This window comes from Pan troglodytes, chromosome 4 (assembly GCF_028858775.2).
Source record: "Pan troglodytes isolate AG18354 chromosome 4, NHGRI_mPanTro3-v2.0_pri, whole genome shotgun sequence".
NCBI classification, from domain to species: Eukaryota; Metazoa; Chordata; class Mammalia; order Primates; family Hominidae; genus Pan; species Pan troglodytes.
In genome coordinates, this window is record NC_072402.2 from 111,226,807 (window position 1) to 111,251,075 (window position 24,269).

Genomic DNA, 24,269 nt, shown 5'->3' on the forward strand with positions numbered 1-24,269 from the left:
TATGAATACACTGTCAAGCAACGGAAAAATGTATTCAATTCCTCTTTAGCTATCTGCATGGGTAAATTTTGCCTATGGTTTAAAAACTGAATCCTTTCATAAAACAGAAACATTAAATATTTAGCAATAACCTTTTTGTTTTCAGTGGGTTTTTGATGTTCTCTTCAGAGGGTCCCAAGAGACAACTCCATGAATAGACTCTCCCTCTTCGTCTCTGAGTTCTTCTTAAAAGTCTCCTGAAGGAGAAACTTAGGGGTCTTCATTCTCCCAGCTCTGCAGCATCCTCTCACAAATTCTCACCTGATTCTTTTTACTACTACAGTTAAATTCTTTAAAGTGTCATCATTTCTACTCTTGATTTTTAAAATCCTACTCCTGATGCATCCCAAGAGCATGGTTTCCTTAAAATTCCATAAGGACATATGCCAACGGACAAATTTATATCCTTCCTGTCTTCAAAACCATGCAATGGTTCCACTTCCCAGTAGGTAAATTTCCTCTGCTATCTGACCATAGACTAGATCCACATTGATCATTTAGTGTCACTGCTTTCTTCTTTGGTCCCTTCAACCTGCCTTTCCATGTTCTCAATGAGGGGCTTTCGAGATTGTGACATGCTACTTTCTCTTATATACTACTCCTTTGCTTAGAAAGTTCTTTCCCGTGGGCTGGGCGTGGTGGCTCATGCCTGTAATCCCAGCACTTTGGGAGGCCGAGGCTGGTGGATCACAAGGTCAGGAGATCGAGACCATCCTGGCTAACACAGTGAAACCCTGTCTTTACTAAAAATACAAAAAAATTAGCTGGATGTGGTGGCAGGCACCTGTAGTCCTTGTTGCTTGGGAGGCTGAGGCAGGAGAATGGCATGAACCCAGGAGGTGGAGCTTGCAGTGAGCTGTGATGGCACCACTGCACTCCAGCCTGGGCAACAGAGCGAGACTCTGTTTCGAAAAAAAAAAAAGTTCTTCCCTGTGAGCTTTTCCAAACCTTTTCTTCCTATTTTCCTAAGCAATCCTTTAAATTGCATCTCCTTTATAAATCAAATAAGCAAGACTTTCTGGAAGAGATGGTTTTCCTCCTCTTCTCAGTCATCCCCAACATGAGATAGCAATTGCTCAGTGAGTTACACAATGTATTTGCTGACCTACTGTGTTCACATTTTTGGACTGAGCTTTTAGTGTTTGGGAGATGGTTTAAGGATGTTCTAGATGTTTTTGAGGCACATTCTGTAAAAACAGTCATTTAAATTTTAAGCTCCAAGATCTAACAGACTATTTCTATTTACATTTTTTATTTATGGATGTTGAATAAATTAGTGTTTGATATTTTTTGTAGTGATTGGGATATCCTATCACATGAGAGTGGGTAAGAAGAGCAAGAATAAAAACTAGTTGATAGCCTGTTCCAGAGAGTCTTATTTTTATGATTTAAAAACATGAACATTGCCTCCTATTAACCTCATTGCTGCCATCTCCCTTACTAAAATGAAAATGTCCCTGGAAGGGATTACTACTGTTAATACAATACTTCATAGAAGCCGTTTATGAAAATCAATGACGGTCAAGACCTAGAACCATAAGCAAAAGATAGCTTTCTAGTGTCACCTTGTGGCTAACCATATTAATATACATTGAAGCTGATTAATGTGTAGACAGGTAGATACATACACAGGTTATAGAAAAATACCAATTTTTGGTATCTATATTATGATATGTATATAAAATGATAGCGCTGGAAGTAGTTTTACAATTACTTAAGTACAAATTTTATTCCATAGATTTAGATATGAAAGAACTTAGTTTCTCTGTAATTAACCTCAGTTAATTCAGGGGCTGCCACTCTTGCCTAGGCTTGCTTCTAAGTTCTGGGGGACTTAGGGAGTATCAAGGCATTAGTAAGTGTGGGAAAGAGTTTCTGATCCTTGGTGGTCAAACAACATAAGTCACCGTTAAGTCATTCATTGCTTATTCTCAACTGTGCGATTCCTTCAGGTCTGGCATATCTCTCTGCCAATTCTGGACACCTCTTGGGCACCAGGAACCCTTTGCTGCTCTATACCACACTGTGCCTCACCTGCCTAGGCACACCACACTACCTTCTTTCCTGGGCTGCCTCTCTGGCCTTCCCTTGGGAAAGTAGCACAGGCCATTCTGTTCCAGGATCTCCCACACCATTCAGGGTTTTTGTTTTGTTCTCCCCAAGAGGAGCAGGGCTCAGGATCCTTTTTGGCAACTTACTGGTATATTACTATGTGACTTTTTCCAGTTCCAGAGAACCGAAACCAACTTAAGACAATATTTCCCCAAATAATAACCCCTAAATGACCTGGCTGAACAAGAGAGAAAGGGATGGAGGGCTGGCAAAGTAGGGGTGATGAGGGGGCAAAGGGTGGGAGGAAATATCCCTAGCATCAATAATAAAATCATGTTGGTTATATTTTAAGACTTTATTACTCTACCAGGTCAATTTTATAGATGAGAAGAGAGCAGTCTCCAGACCACTGTGCTGTGGCATGCTCGTATGCCACAAGTTGTTTACAGGCATATCAAGATGTTGATGACCCCAGTTCTTAGGCAACTGGGTACAAACTGGAACTGGTGAAGCTAGTTCTTTCAGCCCAGTCACTTATGCCCAAGATCAGCCTTATCATTGTACAAATATATTAGTCAGAATAAGCTAACTCTTTGTATCAGTTATCTACTGCTGTGTAACAAACCCAACCTAAAACTTAGTGGCTTACAGCAATATTCATTTTATTTGTTTATGTGTTCTGTGGGTCAACAGTTTGGACTATGTTTAGCTAGGTGGTTTTGCTAATCTTGTTTTGGGTTGCTTACAGAGTTGTGGTCATCCAGCAGCTTTTCTAAGACTAGAATTTCCATTATGGCCTTTTTCACGTCTTGCCCTTGGTGCTGGTGGATGATTGGGCCATAGTTGTCAGTGGGCTAGCCTAAGCTTCTTTACTTTGTGGAAGAAGAATTCTCAGCAGCAAAACAGGCTAAGCCTTAATGCACAAACACCTTTCAAGCCCCTGCTTATCTCATATTTGCTGATGTCCCAATGGCCAAAGCAAGTTACATAGCCAAAGACAGAGTCCATGTGGGAAGGAAGAATACAAGGGTGTGAACAGAGGAATGTGTGATTCATCAAAGGCCATACCTTTGATGAATTCAACAATTTACCATAATGTTACAAAAAAAAATCTTCCCAAATCTCAGCAGTTTACCACAACTAAGAATTATTTCTTACCCATGTCATATTCCAATGTGGGTTGGTGAGGACACTCTATCACACTCGTTCAGGGAATCGGGAACCTGCTATCTATCTAGTGGTTCCACCATTGTCTAAGAACTTCCAGAAGACCAGGAAAGACAGAGAAGGGAAGATTCAAGGAAGGTGTTATAGACCAATCCTGGAAGTGGTATACATCAGTTCCAGCAACATTCCAATGGCCGGAACTCAGCCATGTGGCCCCCAGCTAACTGCAGGGGAGTTGGGAAATATAATGCCTAGGAAGAAAAGATACTTCTTGTCACCAAATATTCCGCCCCCTTCTTACCACACACAGAATACACATATACCCTCCCCAGACACCTGGAATTCTATCTAGTCACTGCATCCAGGATCTGTGGGGAAAAGCAAGAGAGATCAGATTGTTACTGTGTCTGTGTAGAAAGAAGTAGACATAGGAGACTCCATTTTGTTCTGTACTAAGAAAAATTCTTCTGCCTTGAGATTCTGTTGATCTATAACCTTACCCCCAACCCCATGCTCTCTGAAACATCTGCTGTGTCAACTCAGAGTTAAATGGATTAAGGGCGGTGCAAGATGTGCTTTGTTAAACAGATGCTTGAAGGCAGCATGCTCCTTAAGAGTCATCACCACTCCCTAATCTCAAGTACCCAGGGACACAAAAACTGCGGAAGGCCGCAGGGACCTCTGCCTAGGAAAGCCAGGTATTGTCCAAGGTTTCTCCCCATGTGATAGTCTGAAATATGGCCTCGTGGGAAGGGAAAGACCTGACCGTCCCCCAGCCCGACACCCGTAAAGGGTCTGTGCTGAGGAGGATTAGTAAAAGAGGAAGGAATGCCTCTTGCAGTTGAGACAAGAGGAAGGCATCTGTCTCCTGCCTGTCCCTGGGCAATGGAATGTCTCGGTATAAAACCCGATTGTATGCTCCATCTACTGAGATAGGGAAAAACCGCCTTAGGGCCGGAGGTGGGACCTGCGGGCAGCAATACTGCTTTGTAAAGCATTGAGATGTTTATGTGTATGCATATCTAAAAGCACAGCACTTAATCCTTTACATTGTCTATGATGCAGAGACCTTTGTTCACGTGTTTGTCTGCTGACCCTCTCCCCATAATTGTCTTGTGAACCTGACACATCCCCCTCTTTGAGAAACACCCACGAATGATCAATAAATACTAAGGGAACTCAGAGGCTGGCGGGATCCTCCATAGGGGATCCTCCATATGGGATCCTCCGTATGCTGAACGCTGGTTCCCCGGGTCCCCTTATTTCTTTCTCTATACTTTGTCTCTGTCTTTTTCTTTCCTAAGTCTCTCGTTCCACCTTACGAGAAACACCCACAGGTGTGTAGGGGCAACCCACCCCTACAGGATCTGTTGTTGATACACAGTCCTCTTTATTAGATCCAGATGTACATCCTCATTGCCAGGTAACTCATGAACTATGTAAATATGTACTACATACCTGCCCCCACTCAGCTACCCTGTGTAGCGTGATAGAGCAAGGGTGGCATACTTGCATTAAAATCTCCCATTCAGAAAAGGGAAGAATGCAAGACACATAACAGTCGCTCATTCTTTAGTATATGTATTTTTTATGATATTTTTCCAAATATTGCATGGGAAATATATACACTAAAAATTATTCGTTTATCTGAAATGCAAATTATTAAGCATTCTGTATTTTTATTTGCTAAATCTGGCAACCCTCCTCCCACTAAAATATAAACTCCATGAAGGTAGGAACCTTGGCTTTCTGGTTCTCCAATGTACATCGAAGGCGTGGCATAATGCCAGGTCCGCAGTAGAAGCCCATACATGCTTACTGCAGGAATTAATGAAGGACTAAACGAAGTAGCAAGTGAGTGAATAAGAAGATGAAGAGCGACCCTTGGTGGGCGGCGCGGGAAGAGGACCGCACCATAGCTCCGCAGACAGCCTCCTTTAGGCGCGCAGCGGCGGCCGCGCTGAGGTCACGGGCGCCGGCCCTGGTGACGTCATTACGCCCGCGCTCCCCGCCTGGCCGTGATATCAATGGCGCAGGCTTCACTTCTGCTGTGGCGGTGACTGAGGCCTTTCTGGTGACCTCAGCCCAACGCAGGCCGTCTCCGGAGCTTCCCGGTAGTGGCCCCGGATTCCCACGGTCTTTGTCATTGGTTGTCAGCTAGCAGGCCTGGCCGCTCCCGTGCGGAGAGACCATCTCTTCAGGGCAATGTCCAGGCCGAGCAGCGTCTCCCCGCGGCAGCCGGCTCCTGGCGGTGGCGGAGGCGGCGGCCCCTCGCCTTGTGGCCCTGGGGGCGGCGGCCGGGCCAAGGGGCTGAAGGACATTCGCATTGATGAGGAGGTGAAGATCGCAGTCAATATCGCGCTGGAGCGCTTCCGATACGGGGACCAGAGAGGTGAGGTTCCGGACAGGGACCCTGCTGGCAGTCAGGATACACCCCCTCACCCCAGCGCCCCCCAAACGGCGGCCCACCGAGTGATGGGGGTGCCTCCGAAGAGGGAGGGAAGACCCGGGCCACCGTCCGGGGCGGGCCTCAGCGGCGGCACCCGGGTCTGGAACGCGGCTGTTGGCCCTGCGGTGGAATGCGAGGTGCTCTGCGGATCTGTGGGGTTATGGGCACTTTGCTCCCTAGCTGAAAGTGTTTTTCCCCCGCGTCTTTCAGCAGCCTTGGGCGGTTAAGCCACCGTGTTTCAGATATTGGTTAGCCCTAACCCTTAAAAAAATTTTTTAAGGGGGTGTCACCTAATTGTGGCACGTTTAAGCTACAGATGTAGAAGAGCAGAAAGAAATCAAACATATAAATAAATGCACCAGCAATACGTTTGGACCCTGAAGCATCACGCTACCCACTTAAATTAAACTTGTTTGGCACACGAAGCATCTTCCACACCTCTTGAGGTTAGATAGCCACTTGTCTTGGGTCATATAATGCAGAACCAGCAACTGACCTGCGGTGACCTGTGCAGTCTGTTGAGGGCTCATTCGGACCTGCTGGCTTAGTTAGGGGACCTCTTACTCTGGAATCTTATAGTCCAAAATGGGGAATGTTCTAGACAGAGAGATTCTAAATTCACATTAAAAAAAGAGAAAGCCTCAGCAATATATAACAAATCCCTCTGAAATAGTGAAATACGAATTCTATACGGTTTTGAAAGCAAAGACAATGGAGTTTCATGTTGAGAATTCATAATATTTGAACATATCTCATCATTGAAGAAAATAAACATTTTGTTAACTAAACAAGTAGGGACCAAGTTAATATGTTCAGTCATTATACCAACTCAAAATTCCAGAACAAGTAAGAGGAGTCGTTTTTGGTGAATATCAGAGGCCTTTATCACATTTAGGTTTAATACATAGCTGTCTTTTTATTAATATCAGAATTCTGGTAGACATTCAGTAGTTATTGAATTAATAAAATATATTAATTTTATTAATTTACATAAAAGAATATGAAATATAAAGTTAACCTCAAATAAAGTATAATAAATTTGATTGTCTATGTATGTTTTTCATATTTTGTATCTGTGTGTTTTACTTGAGAGAAAATTGCCTATCTACAAATTTTACTACTTTGTTTTTTTTCGGTGTAGAAATGGAATTTCCTTCTTCTTTGACCAGTACTGAAAGAGCCTTTATTCATCGACTCAGTCAGTCTCTTGGTTTGGTCTCTAAAAGTAAAGGGTAAGCTGGTAGCTTTTCTTATTTTTTTTTTAAAAAGATTATTTGCCCAAAAAAGGGAGAAATGTTTCTGAGTACATTTAAGTACTTATTACTGTTTTAACTTCACATTCTTAATTGTATCATATGTAGATAAAAGATTCAGGTCTGTACCAAATTCAACTCTTTCCTCTTCCTTCTGTCTACCTCTTCCCCCCTTTTTTGTTTTGTTTTGTTTTTCCCTAGGAAAATGCTTTTTCCTCTACCCAGCTTAGGTTCCTTGGCTGGGACCCTGCAAATTAGACTGATAAAAGACATATTAACAAGAGAAAAACATAAGCTTATTAAGACATGCATCATGCATACATAGGGGAGAACTCGATAGTAACTCAAACATGGGGCTTATGTGGCATCTTAATAAAGAACAATGAATTTATTTAAAAAATGACAAGACAAAGGAAAAGGACTTTGAACTTGTAGGTGCAGTAAATTGTGGGAAGGTATATATGGGGAAACTAATGGAAGATATGTGTTCTTTTAGCAAGGTTGGTTATGTAGGTTCCCCTGGTGCTGTCTCTATTAAGAGTCTAGAGTGGTTTCTCTTGTTAAGAATAGTCCTTCCCTTTCTGGTAAAGCAGGGGAAGGCAGAGTTTTTCTTATGTCTGCTTCTTCTCGATTGCCTTCAGCTCAAAATAATCCTTATGGCAGAGTGACATATTTTTGGGTGGCATACTGTGAACTCTTTCAAAGGTAAATTTTAAGATGTAAGAAAAAAATAGTTTAAAAGTTGAAGTTGATTGCTTGAGAAAAATATTTTTATTTTTTGATAGAAATGAAATCTCATTTGAAAAATGGATGTACAAAAGATAATAAGTACAATTATTTATGGAACTTACTTCTTTTACTGTTACTGCAATATAATAATAAGCTTTAGAGCATATGTTCATTGTTTTCTTTCCTACCAAGTCAAGGATCTGATGATTAGAAATGATTTTAAAAAGTGGTACAGGAGGAAATTGTTTTGTTTTGTTAGGAGGATCACAGAGTTATATTGAGGGAAAAGTCATTTGAGCCATCCAAATTGAAAAACTCTAAAATTCTGTGGCACTATTTCATTTTGTTAATAAGGATGGTGGGATCAATGTAAAGGAAGCTTTCTCACTGTTGGTGCTATTGACATTTTGGACTGGATAATTCTTTATTCTGTTTTGTGTACTGTAGGGTGTTTAACAGCATCCATAGCCATTACTACTACATGCCACTAACACTCCTAACCCCAGTTGTGACAACCAGAGATGCTTCTAGAGGTTGCCAAATGTCCTCTGGAGAGCAAAATTGCTCAGGTTGAGAACTACTGACATAGAGGGAAAAAAAGGATAAAATTTCAGCTTACCTGTTTTTAGGTTAGGAAGAGGGAAAACAAAACTTTATTAAGTAAATATATTAATAAATATTCAGATGGTCCCAAAGTGAAAGCAGCTGATGTAGGAATGTCTTGCATATGACTGCCTACTACAGTGATAAATTACTGAGACACGGGATTTAGTTTAGGTGAATGTGCGTTTTGAACATCACTAAGGCCAGTGCTGGAACAGTGGTTAGATTGCTGAATGTGCCCATCTTATAGTCCACTAGGTAGGTAAAAATACTGCACCTGAAAATAAAAATATAGTTCAGTGCCACAATACTTTATCCAGAAACACTTGGGCTAAATATATTTGAGATTCAGATTTTTTAGACTTTAGAAAGGTATTTGGGTATATTTGCAATATGTTGTATAATCTACCTAATAAAATATGGCCATCACCTTTAGTCACATTTATATTTTTGCTGGAAATTCTATGAATATTCACACTGAGACTATTAATAACCTCATGTCAGTTTAATCACGTGATCACATTTGATGTCAAATGAGGTTACTGCAAACTTAAAAGTTTCCAGTTTTTAGCACTGTTTGGGTTTACTAGTTGCAGGTAAGAGGTTTTGGGCCTGTGCTTGGAAACACATGTTATAAATGTACAGTTCTGTAGCTACATCATTTCTATGGTTACATGGGTCTTGCATTCTAAACAGCTAACTTAGAAAAGCAGTCCATTAGAGTAGACTTCCTGTCCTTCTCTTCAGTAGCATAGTCATGTAAGAGCTGATCTGGAATGAATAGATATCTTGGGAAGGAGAATTCAAGAAGGAAGTTATGGAGACAAAAATGGGGAATGCGGAAACATTGAAGAGCCAGAGAAAGAAGAAAAAGGAAAGAGATGCTAAGGGAAGCAAGGCAATCCTGCCTGTTTATCCAGTCCCTAATACCTATAACCTTAATGCTTTCAAACCTTCTTACGAAATACCCTAGCTCCTTCTCTCTTTTTTTCATCTTTGAGTAAACTTTGTACTATATTTTCTTAGTGGTCCTTGTGATTTTCAAATGCCTTTTCTTCTTTTCACAAAAAGAAATAAATCACTTTGAATCTACTTCTCAAATCCTTTCTTTTCATTTGTATGAGAATTTGTACCTGACTTATCCATGAAATTTTCTGTTCACCCTTTGACTTTATTTTATTTTATTTTATTTTTTTGAGATGGAGTCTTGCTCTGTCACCCAGGCTGGAGTGCAGTGGCACAATCTCGGCTCACTGCAAGCTCCACCTCCCGGGTTCACGCCATTCTCCTGCCTCAGCCTCCCAAGTAGCTAGGACTACAGGCGCCCACCACCACGCCCGGCTAATTTTTTGTATTTTCAGGAGAGATGGGGTTTCACTGTGTTAGCCAGGATTGTCTAGATCTCCTGACCTCGTGATCTGCCTGCCTTGGCCTCCCAAAGTGCTGGGATTACAGGCGTGAGCCACTGCACCTGGCCTTTTTTTTTTTTTTTTTTTTTGGAGACAAGGTCTTGCTCTGTCACCCAGGCTTTAGTGCAGTGGAATGATCACGGCTCACTGCTCACTGCAGCCTCCATCTCCCAGGCCCAATCAATCCTCTCACCTCAGCCTCTTGAATAGCTGGTACTACAGGCATATGCTACCACACCCAACTAATTTTTCTATTTTTTGTAGAGGACAGCATCTCATTATGTTGCTCAGGATGGTCTTGAACTACTGGGCTCAAGCAATCCTCCCTCCTTGGCCTCCCAAAGTACTAAGATTACAGACATGAGCCACTGGGCCCGGCCGATTTTTAAAAAAATAATCTATCGTTAACTTTATTGATTCAGTAAGTTAGTTTTCCTGTGTGTGTGTGTGTGTGTGTGTGTGTGTGTGTGTATGTGTATCTGTAGGTGTCTGATATTATAGTTTCTTAGTACCTATTTGAGAGGCCACCTGGTGTAAAGGGCAGAAAGCCTGGATTCTATTTCCAGTCTCTCATTGACTCTCTTATTTGGGCTTTTTATATAAGTTTTAAAAAATAGATTCCAGACTTATTGTGTGATAGCTTTCAATTTTTTTCTGGTCAATTTTTTCTTTTTGATATTCTTTCTTTCAAAATTATGTCATTTGTGATGGATTTTGTTTTTCACCTTCTAAATAATTGAATTTTACCTGCTTTGATTATTTTTATTTTTTAGAGACAGAGTCTTCCTCTGTTGTCCAGGCTGGAGTACAGTGGCACAATCATAGCTCAGTATGACCTCAAATGCCTAGGCTCAGGCTTTCCTCGCAAGTAGATAGGACCACAGGCATGCACCACCATGCCTGGCTAATTTAAGATTTTTTTTTTTTAGAGTTGGGGTCTTGCTATGTTGCCCAGCCTGGTCTCAAACTCCTGGGCTCAAGTGATCCTCCTGCCTAGGCCTCCCAAAGTATTGGGATTGTAGGCCTGAACTAGTGTGCCTTGGCCCTGTTTTGATTATTTTTTGTAATTGCTCATCTTTTAGTGAAAACATTCTTGGAGTAAAAGCCCCATTTTGTGATTTTTAATATATCCTAAAGTTTTCTTTGAAATTCTAGTCAGGTTTCACATACCAAAAATTTCACATCATTATTTACTTTTTTTCCTCAACTTTAAAGGTTGTGTTTAAAGTCACGCTGAGGTCACTGTGTTTTAGTCCTAAAGGCTCACTTTTCTAAGTCTTTGGCTTGTTTATAATGAAAACAAAATCCCATCTCGATTTTTCTCAGTCCAAGTTAGACAAAAATGGATTTTACAAAATGAACTTTGTTAAAAATCTGTAGAATGGGAAAATATGAAGTATATGAAAGTAGATTTTCCAAGTACAAGTTTCTTCTGTGACTGCTAAGGTCACTGCCTAATAGGTACCAAATAGAGTACCAAAGTACAGTTCTGGAGGTCAGAAGTCCAACAACAGAGGTCCCATGGACTTAAAATCAAGATATCGGCAGGGCTGCATTCCTTGAGGAGGCAGGAGCAAACATTTACTAAGTGTTGTTGTATACTTGTACTAGGTGCTTTAAATGGATTATCATTTAATCCTAACAATGGTTTTTTAAAAAATTCATTATATAAATTTAATCAAGATTAGAAATTTACTCACACAAATGCCATTCAGAGGTAATTTAAATCAAAGAGTCAATAAACATAATTTCTTTTCTTTTTAATTTTATTTTACTTTAAGTTCTGGGATACATGTGCTGAATGTGCAGGTTTGTTACATAGGTATACATGTGCCCTGGTGGTTTGCTGCACCTATCAACCCATCAGCTAGGTTTTAAGCCCTGCATGCATTAGATATTAGTCCTAATGCTCTTCCTTTCCTTTCCCCCTAATCCCCGACAGGCCCCTGTGTGTGATGTTCCCCCGCTATGTCCATGTGTTCTCATTTTTCAACTCCCACTTATGAGTGAGAACATGTAGTGTTTGGTTTTCTGTTCCTGTGTTAGTTTGCTGAGGATGATGGTTTCCAGCTTCATCGATGTCCCCGCAAAGGACATGAACTTACTCTTTTTTTATGGCTGCACAATAAACATAATTTTATTTTTACTTCAGTTTTTCCTGGAGAATCAAAGAGAGGGACACCTCCTGTTTTTTATGAAACTAGTATAACTTTGCTACCTAACTCAGATAAAGAAGATATTAGAAATGAAAATTATGGGTTTATCTTACTTGTGATCATAGATGTAATATGCTAAATAAAATAAAAAATTAGGTCACATTTAAACTGGGTTTTCCCAAGAATAAAAGGATTATTGAAAATAAAAGAATCTCTCTCTTTTTTTTTTTTCTTTAAATGAGAAGGAGTCAGCATTCTCATATTTGGATGAGGGCCTTTGGTTTGGTGCTGATTCATCTCTGGCCTGGTATTTACCACAAGGGAAAAGATAGACCTTGACCTGAAAGTGGATGACTCCCATGGCCTTAGTGCACTTTCTGTTCACAGAAGTGAGCAACAAGGACCAATGGTTCTTTCTTATACATTAAATACAGCAGGATGTATGACAGAGCATGCCTCCATTTGTGTACTAGTGTGGATATAGTTTATTTTTCAACTTTTGAGTTCAGAGGTACATGTGCAGGTTTGTTACATAGGTAAGCATGAGTCAAGGGGGTTTGTTGTACAGATTATTTCATCACCCAGGATTAATCCTAGTACCCATTATTTTTCTTAATCCTCTTCCTCCTCCCATCCTTTACCCTCTGATAGACCCCAGTGCCTGTTGTTCACCTCTATGTGTCCATGTGTTTTCATCATTTAGCTCCTACTTACAAATGAGAGCATGCAGTATTTGGATTTCTGTTCTTGGGTTAGTTTGCTAAGGATAATGGCCTTCAGCTCCATCTGTGTTCCTGCAAAGGACATGGTCTCATTCTTTTGTATGGCTGCATAGTATTCCATGGTGTATATGTAGTACCACATTTTATTTATCCAGTCTACCATGGATCATAACAAGTTTTATAAGGCAGAGTCTATTTTAACACCTGGCACCTATATAACAGATGAGGCAATTAAAGCCTAGAGATGTTAAGTAATTTTCCTGAGATCACACAGCTAGCAAGTGGCAGAGCCAGGATTTGAACACAGTTAATACTTAACTAATTATTTTTTGATGTTCACATCAAGTTCATAGCAGTGTAGTAGGTGCTCTGAGGAGTTAGAACAGAAATATTGGATAGATCTCATCTTCAATTTAGCTTACAGTTCATTAAGACCAGAAAAATAGGCTGGGCGCAGTGGCTCATGCTGGTAATCCCAGCACTTTGGGAGGCCGAGGTGGGTGGATCACCTGAGGTCAGGAGTTCCAGACCAGCCTGACTAATATGGTGAAACCCCATCTCTACTAAAAATACAAAAATTAGCCATGCATGGTGGCGGGCGGCTGTAGTCCCAGCTACTGGGGAGACTGAGACAGGAGAATTGCTTGAACCCAGGAGGCGGAGGTTGCAGTGAGCCGAGATCGTGCCACTGCACTCCAGCCTGGGTAGCAAAGCAAGACTCTGTCTCAAAAAAAAAAGAAAAAAAACCCAGAAAAATAAATTTACTGTAGGCGTAGTGACCATGCCTTGAAAGCAAAAAGCAAGACTCTGTCTCAAAAAAAAAAAAAAAAGAAAAACCCAGAAAAATAAATTTACTATAGGCGTAGTGACCATACCTTGAAAGCAGCTGTGCTCAGTTTGGCGACAACATGAAGTGAACTGGTTGGTTTATTAGTTTTTAGGTAATCATAAAAAAGTACAAATTAGTATGATGCAAACTTTACTACTTTTCCAATTCTGTATTACAGTATTGGGGAGAAAGTGGTTTGGAGCTAGATCTTTGCATCTGTCTGCCTAATGGAAATATAAATTAAGGGAATATAAAATTAAGTACTTATTAGGCATCAAATGAATGCCTGTTTTTTTTTTTTTGGTGGTGGTGGTTGTTTGTTTTTAAGAGACTCCTGGTGTCTGTGAGCTTTTTAAGTAGTCATTTCAGATTTGGGCTCTTCAGCTGATCTTTTAAACTGTTCTTAGATTTACAAGTAGGGAATATAGAAGCATATGTTTGTATTTGATTTAAATGTTTAGTAACATCCTTTTAAATTAGTAAATTGATTAATGTTAACATTGTGTCAAATTTGATTACTTATAGCATCATTTTTCTTTCAAAGGAAGAAGCCATTGAAATGCCAAAATGCATCGGTTACTTTTATTTTTCGAAAGTTAGGTGTTATGATGCTCTCAACTGTAATTTTATTACATTTACTTTTATATTTCAAAATTGCATATGGGGTTTACCTTTTATTTAGAAAACTCTTGTGAATTTCACTTAGCTAGCATCTTTTCCACATGTGCAGCTAGTTTTTAGTTAATTTTGCTTTGTATAAAAGATTCCTGTGTTTATCATCAAACCATAGTTTCGGTTATCTTGGAATGAAAGCATAATAAGGAGATCTCAATTTGTTAGTTTATGTAGTATGACAAATTTCTACTGTATTTAATGTTTCCATCCTCACAACAATGAGGTGAATATTTTACCAAAAATTTCATTAATCCTTTTATGATATATCAGTGTCACTGTGGTGCTGACTGTGGTAGGAATAATCAGTAAAAGCACAAGTAGACTCCTTTACTAAAACATAAAAATGATCAAGTTGATATTATCTTTCCATTCTACCATATGTGCTCAAACTGAATTCAGTAAATTTTAAATGGTAATGGCTAAGTAGTCCCACCTGCTTATTATGAGTTTTTTTTTTAATACCTAAATGCTATATTAGGTAACCTATGTTAGGAAGGTTTCAATCTAACTTATTATTTCAGTTGTGAGCTTGTTGAGAAAGGGTATATTTTACTCCATTTTGTATTCCTGGCTTCTACCACAGTGCCTGGCATAAAGTCAGTGTTTAGTTAATAGATGATAAATGATTGAGTGAATGAATAAAATACAATTAAAGGTGAAATATAGCAAAACCTTTCTGAGATGATTTTTAAGAAAATTAAAGCATCTTTGAGTTCTTAAAAATATGAAGTTTTTAAAATTAACAATTATACAGTGTCAGAGAAGTAAAATGATTTGCCGTTGATCATGTAACTGCTTGAAAGTTTATTACTAGCTGAATACTAGCCTCCTACCATTTGCTCTGGTGCTCAGTTCAGCTCACTTCCTGCCTTTTGTAGTTAAAATTTTATGAAATGAACATCACAGAAGGGGAATGAATTATTGAGTCTATAATGACTGTCCTTTAGTTTCAGAAAGGTCCGTGGGAAAAGAACCTATTACAGAGAACATTTATGGAATTCAATAATTTGAATTTATCATGGAAATAAGTAAAACTTCTAGATCAGGTTAAATTTTATTTCATCTTTATAGCATCATTTTAAGTACCACCAAGTACTTTTTAAGGAGTAAATAACAACCTAGAAAGCTTATAATTCATTGAAATATTCAATAAGGAGTTTCCAGAAATTAAAAACCTTGATAAATTGGAAGCCTCACTTAGAAAACTTATATGCTAAAACTGTATAGGTTAATCCCCAGTTTGATATCACTCTTATGGTGAAGATACTGTTGATAAAATTTACATCTAATGAAAATTAGAAAAATTATAAAATTTGCTTTGTAAATTATAAATTTTTCATTGTATTTATGGCTCTGTTGATTATTTCTATAATAGTGACATTAACAAATGGCAAAACATTTTATGAAATATTTTGGGTAACTTAAAATTTAAGAAATAGTATTGTTTCTGACTATAATAATAGTTTTCATTTATTTAGAGTCTACTCTGCAACAGATACTGCACTTTGCATGTATTATCTTAATCATATGAATATTCCTTTGAGGTATATATTACTATGGTGTTGGGCTCAGAGCCATTAAGTAGTTTACCTGTAGTGCCACAACTAGTAAGTGGTAGAAGTGGGATTCAAGCTGAGGTCTGTGTGCCTTTGGAGCCTGAGCTCTTAATCAGTATTACACTGCTACATTATAGGCATGTATTATGAAATCATTCAAAACACATCTGGGAAATTCCTGGTATATAACACTATACCTACTACTCTTAGAGCTGCAGAAGTCATGAAAGATATGCTCAGTCCTGGACCAGTTGAGGAAACAATATACCTACAGTAAATAACTTGAACAGTTACAAATAATCATTACCTTATAATTGAAGAGTAGAACCAGAACCTTTGAAAAATATTTTATTAAAAATGCATCTGAAATTATTTATCAGTAATGCTGATTTATGCTTTTTTGGTCCAACCATGAAACTTGGCTCTCTTAACAGGTTTTCATGGGAGTGTCTCATTACCAACATACTGTGGAAGCATTCACTGGGACATATTAGTCTGAACTATGGACCATAACTTTTTCATTATCATTTTTAGGTTCTATTGTTCAGATTGATTTTCCCCCTCTGTATGCTACCCAGCATGTATCATATTAACTGGTGATGTTTCATCTACCATGAAGTCTGCTAAAGACAAACTTTAACACTTAAGGGTAAGTAAGCCTTTTTAGTGGACTTAAAATTGGATTTACAGCACTTGAAATTTTAATTGAAAATAGTTTTATGGCCACTTTAGCCCAAATCTTTCTTTACTGAATTTTTTTGGACTTTCAGCATCTTCTCCCAAAGCATTTTGATTTTTTTCAGTGTTTTGCTTGAGACATATTTTCTAAGTGGGCATACATCATATGTGAACAAGTTGACTTTATATAGTAAATAAATGATTTTTATTAATATTCAGAAAGGGAGCAAATAGATACCTAACTGTGAAGAAGAAAGATGGATCAGAAACAGCTCATGCAATGATGACCTGTAATTTGACTCATAATACAAAACATGCTGTTAGGAGCCTAATTCAAAGATTTCCTGTCACCAATAAAGAGCGTACAGAACTTCTGCCTAAAACAGAAAGAGGAAATGTGTTTGCAGTTGAAGCTGGTATGTATTTTCTGGGGAGCTTCCTCATTTACCCTATTATGTGATGACTGTTCTTTTTCCATTTTAGATTTATTTTCGAAAACCAAGATGAAATAAGATTTCTCAATTGGAATAGTTTGTTAGAAATGATTAAGAGTTGTAAAAATTTGAAACAAAGTGCAGTGTTAAAGCATGTCATTAAGTTGAACCAAGTTTTTTTTTTTAGTATTAATAATAATATCAATAGCTACCATTTACTGAGCATTAACTGTGTATGAGGCAGTATACAAAACCCTTTATATGGGGCCTCCTAGCAACCTTTGCAAGGTAAGAATTTCCCCTATTTCACAGGTAAAGAAACTGAGGCTTAGAGGAATTAAATAATTCATTCGAGGACACCAAACCAGCCAATAAACTGCAGAGCGGGTATTTGACTCCAGGGACTAGACTTTCCTATATTATGCTGCCATAACACACTAATAAGTGAGATTTTGAACTGGGGCTTTAGCTCTGGTAAGAGATTGGACAGAGTCTTCAGTACATTAAGTTGCTCAAAAGTAGATAGATAATGTATTTGGGTTATAAAATAAAGATGTAATTTTACTATTTGGAAAGATCACTTCCCTATTAAGAAAACTATTTATTGCCTATAGTGATAAAATTTACATAGTTATTATTGTCTATTGGAATAGATCAGCAGAATATAGAAAATATGTGGTCCTAGATATCAAAGAACTTTCATTTTAAATATAGGCAAACAAACATATTTTGAGCTACATGAATATAAAACATTTCATACCTCTTCTTTATTCCTATCTGTTTAGTTAAATGTGGATGTTGGCTAAAATACGCCATTAGGAAATTTGTTAACATTAAGACCTTTATATTTAACACATAATTATTCTATTTGATCACTTAATCTTACATGTATAGCATTAAACATATATGGGATATTTTCTTTTTTTTGTAATATGTTTTCGTAATGTACGTGACAGATCTTATAAGTAAAATGTACATTATTTCCTACTATAAAAATTTAATTTTCCATGAAATTATTGATAGAAATTTATAACAAGCCTAAAAATCATCTAGATTATCAAGATTGTTTTATTTTTAATGGTTATTGAATGATTTATTTTTATCAATTTTTAAACATTATGTACCAGAAATATGTCTGAGAGGTTCACTTTCTAATTGATATTGAAATTTGTAACATGTTCAATGAGAATATTATGTGTAAGAGTACAATTGAGATATTGCTTGACAACTTTATGTAGACTGAGTAGAGAAGAAAACATTTGAAAGGAATTATGTTAGAAATTATGTCTTTTGGCATGTTTTTCTAGGTTTGGCAAAAAAAATTACTTATTTTTAACACTTCTTTTTCAGTGTTGATCATACATTTTTTGTTCTTTTATTCATTTTCAAAGAAAACCGGGAAATGAGCAAGACAAGTGGGCGACTCAACAATGGCATACCTCAGATTCCAGTGAAAAGAGGAGAATCCGAATTTGATTCTTTTAGGCAGTCTTTACCAGTGTTTGAGAAACAGGAAGAAATTGTTAAAATAATTAAGGAAAGTAAAGTAGTTTTGATTGTAGGAGAAACTGGGTCTGGAAAGACCACACAGGTTTGTTTCTTTTTTGTTGTTTATAGAAAAAAAAAAATATATATATATATATATATAGTCCCATATTATAATTTTATATCAAATTTACACTGCATATGTTTAAAAAAACAGAAAAAGAAACTTGTGGTTATTATAGTAATGGTTATTTCAGAAGTAAATTACTACTGGAATATATTTGGAGAATTTGTAGAAAGAAAATGTTTTAAATAATTTACTTATTTTTAAACTAGTGCATTAGGCCTTTATTTAAACAGAGGTGGGAAAGTGATTTGGTATCATGGAAAGAAGATGGGCTTTGGCCTTGAATTTAGATTCCAGTTCCCTCAGTTATTGAAGTTCCAGGCTCTTTTTGTAACCTCTGTGAGCCAGAGTTCTCATTTATAAAATGGGACTAATCATTGCTACCTTTCACAGTGAGGTGTAGAGATTATCTCTGTAAAGTGCCTAGCATAGCATTTTGCATATAGGAACCAAAGTAAAAGCAGTAATAACAAGTATTAATATAAAGTTGACTGTAGAATGGAATTAATATGATAGGTTTGACTTGCATTTTTAGAATCAAAGTACCTCCTTATGAAGTTTTACTCATAGGATAACAGATTGGAAGTAGTAAGTATGACATCATATGACTCTTGTGTACATTCTTGCGGCATTTCAGCTTAAAATTACTAAAATTAGTTTGCTTTTAATAGAGGTTCAGATAAAATAATAAATAGAATATTTGTAGTTTTTCTTCTTTTAGGGACATAATTTTGCTTTTGACAATTGCCTAAAATTTCCTGTGATTATATTGGTTAGTTTAATAGGCTTAATAGATAAGGCAAGGTGGGAGGAGAAGTTGACTATAAACTTTACCAGTTTTTTACTTGAAGGACTTAAACATTTTTACAGAATTATATCTGTTTATCCTTAAAACTTGATCCTGTAAAACTGAATAATTAAAAACATGATGAAATTTTTTTCTGAAGACTATACAAGATCTTTCTTTAGCATGAGTTTGTTTTTTATTTTTTTGAGACCGAGTCTCTGTCTGTCACCCAGGCTGGAGTGCAGTGGTGCTATCTCGGCTTACTGCAACCTCAGTGCCTCCCAGGTTCAAGTGATTCTCCTGGCTCAGCCTCCTGAGTAACTGGGATTACAGGCACCCGCCACCACGCCTGACCCAGCATGAGTGCTTTTATGATTAAGTGAAATTCCATGGAGTTACTCCAGAGAATTTGTTTAGCTGTCTTAGATTGTTATAATTTTTTTAGGGTGAGTAATTTTGCCATTAAGTATTAATTGTAGCAGTTCTAATTATATAGAATAGAGATTATGGAAGTTTCGATAAAATGTAATAAATAGGTCTTTGTTTAAATTATTTGAATGTCCTTGCTAATAATATCTATATATGAGAATTATGGATGCCTGTTTTCAACAGTTATGTGTATCATTTTACTAGATATGAAAGGATACTTGTGAATTTAATTCATAAATATTATACTCTTTGCTTTTTAAGAAGATACTATTAATTTAATGAGTTCAAACCTGAGAAATAATTTTGTCCTATTTAAAGAGTTAATTAAAATACTAATGTTTTTATTCTTTGAAATATAAAACAGAATGTAAGTAGTATTTTATCTTGCCTTTAATGGTATTAGGAAGTTAAGTGCTTTTTGAATATTTTTTCTTATTTGTGTTCGTTGTGTGAAACTTGAACATTGTGGAAAATATTTTATAGAAGGTGGAAGATTTTTTTTTTTTCTTTTGAGACAGCGTTTCACTCTGTCGCCCAGGCTGGAGTGCAATGGCGTGCAGCCTCCACCTCCTGAGCTCCAGCAATTCTCCTCCCTCTGCCTCCCAAGTAGCTAGGACTATAGGTGCATGCCACTATGCCCAGCAAATTTTTAAATTTTTTGTAGAGACGAGGTTTCAACATGTTGCCCAGGCTGGTCTTTGACTCCTGGGCTCAAGCGATCCACCTGCCTTGGCCTCCCAAAGTACTGGGATTACAGGCATAAGCCACCATGCCTGGCCAGAAAATGAAAGATTTTAAATTCTCCTGCCACCCTGTGTCACTGCATTACTATCAGAATCTCCAAATATATGCTCGTGGGTTTTTGTTTGTTTGTTTGTTTGTTTGTTTTTGGTGGTAGTGGTGGTGGGGGGTTTGTATGTTTTGTTTTTGTTCTCTTTACAGCATTGTTATATATTGGTTTTTTAACATAGGCTAAGAACACATAATTTTGCATCTTGATTTTTTTTTCACTTAACAGATGTGGATATTTTTCCAAGTCAGTGCCTATAGATATGCCTCATTGTCTAAACAACTGCATAGTATTCGTGAACATTTTTGTAATGATAATAAACAATGGTGAAAATGACACTTTACTGTTTGCTGAGTTATGTAAGAGTTCTCTCATTTCAGCTTCTCAATAATTTCAAGACATGGAGGTTTTATGTTTTTACAGATGAGGAATACAAATTAAAATTTACAGATGTTAATCTACTCTAGTTAACATGGCTAAGAAGTGATAGAGTAGGAATCTTTCTCTTATATTGTACTTACTTGTATCCTAATATTTCTTTGCTTATTTGTAGGAATGTTTCAATAGGATAAATTTCCTAGAAGTGGAAATGCCAGATCAAGGATATGGCAGTTAAAAATTTTGATAGCTAGATTCACTGGTTATTGTTCCATCACTCTAAAAAAGAGTTAACATATTTCTGTACTGAAAGTATTGAAAGTTCTTGTTTCTCTAAAGCTTGGGCAAGAATGGATATAATTATTTAAACATTTATCAAGCTGATAAGCAAAAAATCATATTTTAACTTGCATTTTGTTGATTCTTAGTTATCTTTTATTTGCCTCTTATCTGTTTATCTTCTATGAGTTCCTTATTTTTATTCTTTTTGGCTTATTAATTTTTGATTTATTTTTTAGAGTGCTTTATTATATATTATAGATGCATGTCTGTTGACTGTTAAACATCTTAAAAATAATTTCTCCCAATTTTTTGTTTACTTTTTACCTTTGTTTATGGTATCTTGTTCAGTAGTTTTACATTTTTATTTAGTCAGATCTGTCAATATTTTTCTAGGGCTTTGGGGCATGTTAAGAGAGGCATTTCCTACCCTAAGATTAATGGACATTTTCTGTATTTATTTATTTAGAGGTGGGGTATCACTATGTTTCCCAGGCTGGAGTGCAGTGGCTATTCACAGAGTTGATTATAGCTCACTGTAGCCTTGAACTCTTGGCCTCAAGGGATCCTCCTGCTTCTGCCTCCTAAGTAGCTGGAACTATAGGTGCATACCACCACACCTGGCTCTTCCTATAAATATTTTATTCTAATAGTTTTATATTGTTTAAAAAATTCATCTGAAATTTTATTGTATTATATCAGGTAGGAATTTTACTTTTTCTTCATGTTATTTCCAGCTCAAATATAACTTTTATTTAAAAATCTGTCCTTCCCCCGACCTCCCCTACCCAATTTAAGATGCTATTTTTGACCAAATACTAACTGTCTATAGTACCAGTGTCTATTTCTAAAATTTTTCTTATGTATCTTTAATCTCATTATCTATTCCTGCACTAGGATTCTGCTTTTTGTTGTTTACAGTGTGAGCATAATATTCTTCTTCATTATATTTTACCTTTTTTAGTGGTTGCCCTAGAGTTTGCAATATACATTCACAACTAAACCAAGTCCACTTTCAAATAACACTATACCACCTTACAGGTAGTGTGAGTACCTTAAATAACAAAATAACCCTAATTCCTCCCTCTTGTCCCTTGTATCATTGCTGTCATTCATTTCACTTATATGTAACCATACATAAACATACATGTACACACACATAAGATATATACATACATAATCAGCTACATTGTTGCTGTTATTATTTTGAACCAATTGTTATGTGTTAGATCAATTAAGACTACAAAAAATAAAAGTTAAAAAAATTTTTTTTTTTTACCTCCATTTATTCCTTCTTTAGTGTTCTTTCTTTCATTATGAAGATTCAAGTTTCTGGCCTATGTTATTTTTCTTTCTCTGTAAAGAACTTAAAAAAACATTTCTTGCAAGGCTGTAGTCTACTGACAACAAATTCCCTCAATTTGTATTCATCTGAGAAAGTCTTCATTTCTTCTTCATTTTTGAAGGATAATTTTGCAAGGTACAGAATTCTAGGATGGTGTTTTTCTTCCCACCCCCCAGCTGCTTCTCTCTGCTCTTTTCTTGCATAGTGTCTGAGGAAAACTTGGATGTAATTCTTACCTTGGCTCCTTTGTAGGTAAGGGTTTTCCCCCCACTCTGGCTTCTTTTAGGATTTTTCAGAAGATCTCTTTGATTTTCTGTAGTTTGAAAATGATACACTTATCTTCTCTTTTAAAATATTTGTTGGTGGTACTTATGCATTTATGCTTTTGTATGCGGGGTTCCGACCCGCAGATCCTGACCCAGTGATATGATGAGAGACATACACTGACACAGATATTTTGCCTGTCAGTTAGGCTGAGGGGCTGGGCCACTCACAGACACTGAGGAAGGTGCTGTAAAGAGTTGTAGCTGTGGCCCCATCAGCCAGCGAAGCTCACATTTATTCAGTATAGATTAAATGACAAAGGTCTTGAGTAGACACCACTAGAGGGTAATTGACATTGCCGACCTCCTGAGTAGAGAGCAATTATGTGGTCCTAAGACCAATTAAAGGTTGGTCTTAGGACCACATGAGTAAACAAGCTGTTTAGATAAACTCCTCTGTGTCTACGAGCTCAGCTTTTAAGAGAATTCAGCTGCCTTCAGCCAAACACTTTATGCAACCCCCAGGCCTTCCAAGAGGTTTTTGTTTATTTCCTATAATTTTACAATTTCTCTCATCATCCTGACTGAGCCCCCACATCTGGATGAACTAGTCAAGTTTAAAAAAAAAAATCCTAGGGGCCAGCACATGTATGAAAAGATGTTTTCTTTTACTCACAGTTAAAAAAATGAAAATAAAAAGTTATATTTTTTAACTATAAGATTGGCAGAAATTAAAAAATTGATGGTACCAAGTATTTGTATGGGTGTTGGAAGGCAGCTCTTCTGCTTTGTTGCTTTGTTCGTAGGAGTATAAATTGTTTTGGGGAGCAATTTGATAATTTTTTTACTCTAAATTAAAAATTTATTTACTCCATGACTCAGCATTTTCACTACTAGTGATTTCACTGCTACTACATATATCTTTCTAAAACTCTGGAGATAGGTGTTTACTGCAGTGTTGTTTATAATATCAAGCAACAACATCAATAACAAACCTAGAAAACTGGAAATTACTTAAATGTTTAATCATTTGTTAAATTATAGCATATCCATGAGATGGAATATGCAGCTGTTAAAATGGGCTAGGTAGATCTGGTATGTTATGTGAAAACTGCAAATTACAGACATTAAGTACAGTCATCACTTTGCATGGATAAAAATCATGCTTATATACACAAATATTCTGGGTTGTGTAAAACTTTTTTTTTCTTGAAAGATTTCATAAGTAACAGTAGTTACTTTTATGGAGAAGATATAAGGGCATTGGTGGCAGGGAGTAGGTAAGATTTTGATTTTAAACCTTTCCAACCTGTTTGAATTTTATTTATAAAAAGGTATCTACAATCCTGGATTATAGACTATTTTTGTTTTTTAACGCTTTTCATTATTTAAAAAATCCCAGTGGAATTTTTATTTTTATTTCATTGACTTTATGGAATAATTTGGGGAGAAGTTAACATTTTTACAGCATTGATTATCCCCATCCATGAATATGGCATATTTTCTTTATATATTCAGGTCTTCTTTTGTGTTTTTCCAGTAGCATTTTATAATCTTCATGTAAACCTTAAATATTCCTGGATATATTTGATTTTAGATATTTTAGCTTTAGTTTCTATTGTGAGCAAGATCTTT

The 24,269-nt window shown here is 36.9% G+C and overlaps 1 protein-coding gene across 14 annotated transcripts in view; it reads left to right on the plus strand.

The window, feature by feature from the left end:
• Positions 1–5,240: 5,240 nt before the first annotated feature.
• The window catches only part of YTHDC2 (YTH N6-methyladenosine RNA binding protein C2), an 81,278-nt gene continuing 62,249 nt past the window's right edge, over positions 5,241–24,269 (plus strand). For 7 of the 14 annotated variants that reach the window (XR_010156972.1, XR_010156973.1, XM_024356697.3 and 4 more), the window contains exons 1-4: positions 5,245–5,650; positions 6,849–6,939; positions 16,537–16,733; positions 18,143–18,342. Coding sequence is in view for 11 of the 14 variants with exons in the window: in XM_024356697.3 (XP_024212465.1) it covers positions 5,464–5,650; positions 6,849–6,939; positions 16,537–16,733; positions 18,143–18,342 (675 nt within the window). In the remaining 3 variants the exon portion in view is untranslated. Of the gene's footprint in view, positions 5,651–6,848; positions 6,940–16,536; positions 16,734–18,142; positions 18,343–19,474; positions 19,597–24,269 lie in introns of those variants that run through there. The other 7 variants (XM_063810582.1, XM_063810579.1, XM_517881.8 and 4 more) reach the window with 6 other exon arrangements.